The 9,468-nt window shown below is 45.9% G+C and overlaps 1 protein-coding gene across 5 annotated transcripts in view; it reads left to right on the forward strand.

The window, feature by feature from the left end:
• LOC135906834 (protein lifeguard 1-like) overlaps nucleotides 1-8,987 on the forward strand; it is a 64,517-nt gene extending 55,530 nt beyond the window's left edge. For 2 of the 5 annotated variants that reach the window (XM_065438425.1, XM_070540573.1), the window contains 4 exons: nucleotides 248-289; nucleotides 3,890-3,979; nucleotides 5,780-5,827; nucleotides 8,672-8,987. In XM_065438425.1, coding sequence (XP_065294497.1) covers nucleotides 248-289; nucleotides 3,890-3,979; nucleotides 5,780-5,827; nucleotides 8,672-8,833 — 342 coding nt within the window. In that variant the 3' untranslated portion in view covers nucleotides 8,834-8,987. The remainder of the gene's footprint in view (nucleotides 1-247; nucleotides 290-3,889; nucleotides 3,980-5,779; nucleotides 5,828-8,671) is intronic. The other 3 variants (XM_065438427.1, XM_065438426.1, XM_065438428.1) reach the window with 3 other exon arrangements.
• Nucleotides 8,988-9,468: the final 481 nt, after the last annotated feature.

Genomic DNA, 9,468 nt, shown 5'->3' on the forward strand with positions numbered 1-9,468 from the left:
TTTCAGACGTCGCTTCAGTTCACGTTTTTCCCTTAATTTTTTTTCAAGGAATGTTGTAGACACAAACAAGACCCAGTTGTGCGCATCGCAATGACGAAAATTGCTTTTTTGAATAAGGCTGCATTCGGCGCGATGAGCCGCTTCAGTCCTAGCTTTAGAAGATAACGTATTGCTGGAATGTGCACTTTTGGCCTTTATTGCCCTGCGAGAGCCTAACGGGACCGCGCATCTCTTTTTCTCTTCACAGACCGTGTTCATCCTGCTGACGATTTTTGCGATGCAAACAGCCGTAAGAACGATTTTGTACTCTTTTTTTTTTCTTTCGGAAATGAATTGGCCCTAAGCCACTTAGAGAAAGCGCGTACAGGTAAAACCTGAGCAGCTTACATGACCGCCGTTCTCAGGTAGGCTCCATAATTACACTTTAGCGCGCCATGTCTGAGGCCATGATCTCACTTTAAATCATCATTGCCCTCGTGCTGCATAACATGCAAACGGAAAATTTGAAGGACGCCTAAGTGGAATCTTTAGCTCAGGCCCAGCTCCTATGCGACCTATTCAAATGCATGTAAAATGCAAAAGCGCGTTTCAGAGATAACGCCTGGACCAATTTTAATGAAATTTGTTACATTTGAGAGACAAAGTTAAATTGTAGTGATTGTCAGAAGCGGAATTTCGATTTAAGGCCTGCATTTTCTTAAATTAATATTAATGTATTCGCCAGTTCGAAAGACGGACGGACGAAGTTTACAAATTAATAGCTCTGAATCAAGAACAGATATCGCGGTTCTGTAAACGGCACCCATTAGATCGTTCAATGTGGACAAACTTGATGTGTCAAATTATATTGTAGGTTAATTTGTTACGTTGTGCACAAGGGTTCTGCAAAAGCTCTATTTCGTATTACCGAATTTTTGTAGATTCATATGCAACAAATCAATTTTGTTCGCTTTATATGTGCTATCAGATGCAATTCATAGAATTGAAATATCATTTTTCCTTGCTGAGTTGCAGAGTTGTAAATCTGATCGTTTCGTTTCCTGAAGATTTTCGATTTTTCCCCATTTTTAATAGAAAATTTACAGCCTCAATCGAAAATTCGGAACTGCTGGTCAACATACGTTTAAAGTTTTTCTTGTAAATGCCACAAACCTCGTCAAACTTGGTGCAGTTGCTGCCGAGAAAAACGAATTCTCCTTTTACATGTATTTACATAGGAGCACCGGAGCAAAGCTTCCTCTTATATATACGTTGCGATTGGCGCATGATGGCCTTAGTTGCTTATGCGCCATTAAACTCAACCTTCCTCTTACGCTTCGCCTTCAACAGTGGAACGCGATACCATACAAAGATCACTGAGTGCTTCTCACGCTTCGGGGCAACTGCAGCTTATGTAACCGTAATGTTCACCAAGTAACGCTGCAGCGACGAACGCTATATGCACGGAGGCAAGCTTTGTGGTGGGTTTTTTTTTTTCGGTGCGCATGGAATCGAGAATGCCGCGCCGCTACTGCTTAGACGGACCTCAAACAGCAGCTGGAAAACGCTATCGCGCTAAAAGGGGTTTCTGTTTGAGTTTTCACGTAACAGAATTATGTTTTCTCGCGTATTCAAATTACAATCCGACACTATCATGTCTGTATATTGTGCGTAAGTGGTACTTTACGATTTATTTTTACGTATTTCACCTTGAGGAATTAGATTACTTCAGCAGTTTCCTTGCGCCACATGGAGGGCGTGCGTGGTTGAAAACTCTTTCCGGTGACGCGACGTCTGACGCCGACGCAGAAATTTCTGTGAAGCACGTGGCATATCAAGGTGTCTTCCACGCTGTTTTCATTACGTCCGCGGTAGCAGCTGTGTGACGGGTGCAGCGATGTCAGTTACATTCTGCGCACACACGTGTGCTCCGGCTCACCCGCGCGCAACGAGAATCAGCGGCTTCTTTATTATTTTCGACCTTGCACATAGCGCAACTTGTCCATTGAGATCAAACGTTTATAAAAAATGGCTGTGGCTTAGCTAAGGTGAAGCCCAGGATGCGAAGCATACTAGCCTTTATTTTAGTTGTTGAACCACTGTTTAGCCTGGTGAACTGCTGTTGCTTGGCTATATTTGGTTCGGCTAGAGGAAGAAACAACTCATGCGTTACTCTGCTTCGCCATCAAGAGTGGAACGCGACAGCGTTCCCGTCGACCCGCCAAGGGATGTAAGACAATGGGCTACGGCGCAGCGACTACGCGCCCCGCATTGGACGCGGTGAGCGTCGAGCAATGCAGCGTTCGGCGCGGCAACGAAATGTGCGCCTGAGCAAGCGACGCACGCCTGAGCCTTAGATACAGCTAGTTTCTAAGGCAACACCGCATTGACTAGAGGCGCTTTTGTACCGCTTTGAAGCATCGTACTCGTGGCTCAGTGGTAGCGTCTTCGTCTCACACTCCGGAGACCCTGGTTCGATTCCCACCCAGCCCATCTTGCAAGAGTTGAGCCAAAGCCACCTAGAAACAAGCGCAGATGCTTATATACCGCCGCGAGCGACGGCGCGAGTTGGAGCCCCATTTCTCCTCTGTCGTGACGTCACGGTGTCACGTGGTATGGCATGGGGTCAAAGGTCATTGAAGGCGACACCGCCGCGCCTGAGGAGCTGGATTGAGCTCTCGTAATATGCTTCGCATAAAATAAACTGGATCGCAAAATGGGCAGACTAGATATAAGCCTATGAGAGCCAGATATGATAGCTTCGAACTATAATTTGAACGAGTGAGCAAACATAAGTCTTGCATAAGAAAGCTGAAAAAAGTAAAGGTGCCCAGGGAGATAACTGTTCGTGTATCGTCCGAAAAAGTCAGATATATATATATATATATATATATATATATATATATATATATATATATATATATATATACACACACATATATATATATGTGTGTGTGCGCGCGCGCTGACGGGATGTTTCAATGGGCCGAACGTAGGGATGCGAAGCAAAACTTCGCGGTTCTCTGCGGTTCATTTGCCCAAATGTTTCGGTCACCAGACCGATGTTTATATATGGACTTAGAAAATTTAGTAATCTTGATGTAATAGTTCTGCAGAAACCCGCAAGGCGGAGAAAAGTAATTAATAAAGGAGAAATTAGCCATCCATTATTATTTAGTGATATTGTTTAAGTGCTGTGCACCAATAAAGTATACGTACCCATTGGTGCTTGAATGGTAAACCATATACGTGCCTAATGCGTTATCTGACAGTCTCACAATAGTCTAGACAATACGTCCTATGGACATACACGCTTGTTCTTACACAAATGGCGTGTACGCGAGAAGAAACAGTTAAGCGACCTGGAGATGTTGATGTTTGATCAAGTATGGACGTTGAAGGGACGTTCGTGAGTTTACAGGGCAATGAAGCGCAGGTACGACTTCTGTCGTATGATGGTGCATTGTGTACATCCACGTACGAAGAAGAAAATGCATGGCAGGGAGCATCTTAGCGATGGACAGGGTTGAAGAACATTTTCTCAAGAAAAGCGGTATACAATCTAGCCAGTTGACACAGACCACATAATGCTGGTTTGTGTCGGACCCCTAGCTTCATCAAAATGTTTCTTTATCTTTGACTTACCCCGTAACTTCGCCGCGTCTGTGGTGTGATGAAAAATTGTTAATTATACTGCTTGATTTCGTTTTTACCTAAATGCACAGTCCCTATAACTGAGCAACATACATTATTCTTCTTTATCATGCAATGATACTACCCCGTGCGCCCTTCCTTTTTTTAAATTCCTGGAAAGGCTTGTGGATGAAACGAATAGACAAAAACGACTGCTTCTCAGAGACGTCAAGGCTCATTTAGCCCATAAGCGTCTTCTCTCTGTCTCTGTCTGCAGATCGATTTCACGGGATACACTGCCGTCGCCTTTGTCCTCCTTATACTCCTGATCATCTTGGGAGTCGTGGTTACGTTTTTCCGGTCGAAAGTACGTACAATACGCCAAGAATTTAAACATCTCTCACCATCCTCGCCTTGTTCCCTAAAAAAGACGCAAGGGTGACGTGAGAGACGGCGCAGTGTTTTGTAACTCTTTCCTTCTATGTCTTCATACGTGTGGATTATTCTTTTCATCATGAAGTCAGGCGGCAGAACTGCTTTGCCCGGGGTATTTGTCAGGGAAAAACACTGCATCAGAAACAAACCTGATGATCTATGCACACGTCGGTGCCGAAACATCCATATGCACTTCAAGTAGAGTCACGGGTAGTCGAGAGAAAATTGGTGAAAGAATAAGAATAAAAGGAATGCGTGTAAAGAAGCGGCCTGTACAGCACGCATTCAAGCGCACATTTGATTGAGACAGGTTACCAGTTACTCGCCATGGTGGGGTAGTGGCTTAGGCGTTGCTCTACTGAGCCCGAGGTCACGGGATCGAATCCCGGCCGCGCCGGCCGTATTTTGGTAGGTGCTTAATGCAAGATACGCCCATGTGCCCTGCATCGGGTGGACGTTAAAGAGCCCTAGGTAGTCTCCCCCACTGTGGCGTGCTTAATAATGATATCGAGATTTTGGCACGCAAACCCTACAATATTCTTAGGCGACTGGTTATGCGTAGTAAGGTTCGTAACAGCGCAATACAAGACAAGGACACCAGAAGGCATATCATGACGACACGGCGCTGATTTGAGCCGTTTTATACCTTCTTGTGTCCTTGTCTTGTAATTCGCTGTAACGAACCTTAATATTGTTACGTAAGAAGACGCAAATGAAAAGCTATATACAAGTATATTTACAACGTAATACGCCGCACTTGGCCAAGAGGCAACAGCCCGCGCTAGCCTCCAATCGTTGTCGTCGTCTTCTTACTGCTCGCCTCTTTGTCATCGGTAATACTATTCCGTAGCACTATCAATCCCAACCAACTGGCCCAACTTGCCGTTTTGATGCAGTATATGACTAGTCATGCAGTGGCCTGGGTGAATCTGCGAGTATAAATATTCATTGGAGAACGACTTTGTCTGTATAATGACGCATTCGAATGCATGATTCGTTTTTTTCGATGCTTGTAACATGACTTCGAATTAATATTTGCGTCCTTTTGTGGTATTCATATTTACTCTTGTGTGTTGGCATGCGTAATAAATGCTTTAATATTGGATATCTCTCCCCTCCATCGCCTCTCAACGCAACGATAAATTAAACAAGTGGAAGCTGTTCGCGTTTGAGAAAACTTCGTATAACGAGCTTCCTTTTAGTTTCTTGCCACGCACGCAGATTTCTTATTATAAAAATGAACATTTAAATCGATGTACAAAGGATCGCTAGTAATAGCCGCCCTAATAGGTGCACTGTGACTCAACGTTGTTACGTAGTTTTGTTGAGCCGTATTTGGGAAAGGTATGACAGCCTTATTGTGCCCTCCCTAGCCTGACTTAATGCTCTGCCTGAGTAGTTTACACTGAAGAAGGTTTGAACGAAAGCTCAAAACGAGACACTCAGAACATACTGCATGTAACAGAAACATAGGCTTGAAACAATGCTTACTATAATGCAGACTGAGAGTGTATGACAGTCATTATTTCACCAGCCTGGATTAGCAACGTTGAAATATATCAAAGTCGTTCCCGCAAATATATTTCCCTTTTTCGCGCCAAACAAATGCTTTTGAGTGGCAGTGCCAGAATAGCACTATTGTGGTAGAAGCGGGAGTGTGTTTGTGCCTTCTGCGTGCATTATATACATACCCAATAAGTGCTTCGTGTCGCCTGCGTGTGTTCTCTTTCAGCTGATTCAGATGGTCTACGCCTGCTTCGGAGCTGCGATATTCTCTTTTGTAAGCTCACTATCTTATTTTATAGATGCACATTGACAGTCTATAAATTCGAAGTTAATATGTTACAACCAGTCGCGAGGTTAGCATACAAAAGCAGCTCGTTCCGCCCACACCTGCTGCATATATATATATATATATATATATATATATATATATATATATATATATATATATATATATATATATATATATATATATATATAAGATGTCATTTTTTTTTATTCCGAGATACACAACGATGTTCTGCAACTTCGACACTAGCAAAGTACTTCGCCGCGCCCTACATTAGCGCTGTAGTCCAGACTCGAAGTACGAGCTCAGGAGAATAATGCGCCAAAACTGCGCGTAGTCGTGCGCCTTGTTCTATCTCTCATAACATTTTGAGTTTGGTCACACGATGATTATAGCTCACTTCAGTTTATGAAAACACAACTATACCTAATGTAATGCAAAAATAGGAGCAGTAGACTAGTTGCCTAGATCATCGTCCAGAACCATAGTTTGGTCAGCTTACGGAACAAAAATGCGGACACACGTCCCACTACAATAGCAAAGCATTCAAAAGCAGTCCATTTCGAAAACACCCGCTGCACATTTTTCTGTTATATCGAAGCTGCGCACCTCTACTCCACAAAGCATTTATCGCGTACTGGGCAAAACCTCAGCCAATCACAGTGAGAGGTACGTGCCGCGTATGCCGCTGCGTTCCTTGCAATGCCACCAGATGACGCTCGCCTCCGCGCGTCGGTGGCGGTGCTGGCAGTGCGGAGGAAAGAAAAAAAAGAACCAGAAAGCTTGTCTTGACGCGTAGCGCTCGCCGAAAGCGTTTCCCGGTAAAGATTGCGAATGCATACGCTGCAGTGGCTGGGAAGTGGAAACTGTGGCATATGAAGCAGGGAGGGACGTAGCTACCCTTCCACGTGTAAAAGAATCGTTCTAGCGTTATTGAAAGGCCACGCATAGTTGATACTATCAAAGAGCAGCGTGAATGCATGTTGAGTGGCGACGGGAACAGCAACGTCAAGATGCACAACGGCGTCGTGCTCGGGCTAGGTAGGACGCAGCGGTTCCTGCCCAGAGCAAGCAACCCCCACTCACAGTTAGCACGCCTGAAGAGCAGCGCGAATGCGATGAGCGACAAAAGGAATAGCAAAGTCAATATGCACAACGGCTTCGTGCTCAGGTTCGGCAGGACCCAGTTTAGGGCTACGTCACATTTGTCTGTAGGATCAGGTGATACCACAGCTTTGCTGGCCAACCAGTTTTACAGCGTGAATAGGAGCCACCTATTTATTTATTTATTTATTCATGTATTTATTTATTTATTTATTCTTCTTCCGAGATGCACAACGATGCTCTACAACCTCGACATTAGCAAAGGACTTCGTCACACTGTACATTAGCACCGTACATTGCAGCACCAACCCAAAGTATGAGCTCACGAGAAAAATAAGCGTAGTAGTTTTATCGGTGGTGTAAACTTGCAAACATTCGCTTACTAACTAAATGCGTAAGCGTGACTCAAGGCGGACGTAGAAAAGAAGAGGCGTACAGGGACAGCACTGTCTTTGTGTGTTGGCTTCTTTCTACGTCCTTGTTCAGTCACGCTTACACATTCTATCATGGACTGAAACCAACTTGCCCGCCAACATTTTTAACTAAATTAACCAGCATGGTGTCAGGTGCGCAGAGGTAAACGTGAACGCATCTCGCTCGGCGAGCGCACAAACTCGCAGTCACAATTCAGGCTGGAGTAAGGAATCGCGGTAGCAGTAAGTGAATTGGCCTGTGTCCGTCTCTCGCTTCAGCGCGAGCGAAACCTCGAAAGCACATCGCATACGAAGTTACCGACAACACGCCCACAATCAAGAACATGAACAACTAGGCCACCGGATTTGCAGGTTTATTGTCCAACCTTTACAAACGCCACAAACCTGCATTTTGCTCTCCTTTCTTCTATTTATAATTTCTTTAGAGCGCCAGCTTTGAGGCCGAACTCGAAAGGTGCAGGCGCTGTCGCCCGCACTTTCGGTTTGCCGTTATAAGCAAACTGTAACGTGTGTTCTGGACGCGCATGAGACCGCAGCCACGAGCGAAACGGGGCCGAACGGACGTGTCAAGTGAACGCACTCTCGCCGCCAGTCAGGCACAAGCTAAAGACAAAGACGAGCAGTCAAATCGAGCTGCGCCCCAGCTATCGTAAGCCGCCGCAAACATGCCGAGATATCAGAGCCCAACACTTCGCGGCGCTGGCGTCAGTCCAAGCCGGTATAGGCCACGCTGCGGAGCGTTCGTGTTATGGCTCATTCGCACCGGCGACTTGAGGAGGCCGCGCGACCATTTGGGACTCGCGATCAAAAAGCGGCTGAGCGCGACCCGCAAGTCGCAATCCCAGAGATTATCGTTCTCAGCGAGAACTCTCGGAATTCACGCGGAATTTCGCCGCGACGCGCGAGGAGACCGGATGTAGACATTGAAAGATCACTTCCGGTGCGCCACTGATTGGTTTAGCAGTTTTGCGACCGCGGTCGCGCGACTGAAAAATCGCGTAGAGAGTGACTGGCCCTAAATGGTTGCTTTTCGAGAAAAGCGACCGTATGCGACCATTTGCAACTGGTCGCTTGGCGACCAACTTGGTCGCGCGACCACTGTCAATCGCCGGTGTGAATGAGCCCTTAAGCGTGCTGACGACTGCACGTGCAGGCCTCGTACAGAGGATCGCGTTTACGATTAAATAAATGGCTTAATGCGCATATAAACGTAAACTGAGCTGCAATCGAGTAGCGGCGGTATGCAAGTAGATAAATGAATGAACTAATGAATTAGTATTGTTGCTGTACCCAGTACATCGTCATCGACACGCAACTCATCACGGGCGGCGCAAATCGGGCCCAGTCACTATCACCAGAGGATTACATCGCGGGCGCCCTGATGCTCTACCTCGACGCCATCAACTTGTTCCTCTACCTCCTGGAAATAATTCAGCAGTTGAAAGGCGACAACTGAATTGGAAGGGGGCGCTGCGGCCTCTGTCGCCGTCTCCACCTCCGTGCGCTTTGCGGCAGGCAGGACTCGCTGCATTGCCCAACGAGGGGGCGAAGCGTTTGTGATGCCCAATGATCGTCAGCGCCTCCTACGATAAAGAAAATTTTAGAACTGCTTTGGTGCAAAACACGCCCGTGATTTTAGTGAATAATTAGAGACCCCCGTTTACGCTCACCGCCAACTAAAGTTTCCCTCAAAGCACGCGCTAGGTTTGATTACCTGATCCATTCACATTCTCCCTGCGGAAATATTGTACGCGATACATTGATGCGGAGTTTACGCGGTTCTGCGGTTTCCGCGAAAGTCGCACGCTAAGCGATGATCCTCTCCTCCGCTCCAGCTTGGTCGCGGCGGAAGGAAAGGCTTACCGCAAGGCAATTTTGCCTTTGCGTGTAGCTAAAATTCTCCGATCCGATGTCCTTCCCGTTTTCGTCAGTCGTAGATGATGTTGAACTGATACAGTCCACACGATTTTCCCGAGAAGTTTTAAGCCAGAGCATTTGGAAATAATTGGGTGCAATTAAACTAGTATGCGTCTGAATCTGTGCCGTCCTAATCCCGCATATAAATTTCTGGATTGATACTACAAGTGGAAC

The sequence above is a fragment of the Dermacentor albipictus genome, chromosome 6, assembly GCF_038994185.2.
Source record: "Dermacentor albipictus isolate Rhodes 1998 colony chromosome 6, USDA_Dalb.pri_finalv2, whole genome shotgun sequence".
Taxonomy (NCBI): Eukaryota; Metazoa; Arthropoda; class Arachnida; order Ixodida; family Ixodidae; genus Dermacentor; species Dermacentor albipictus.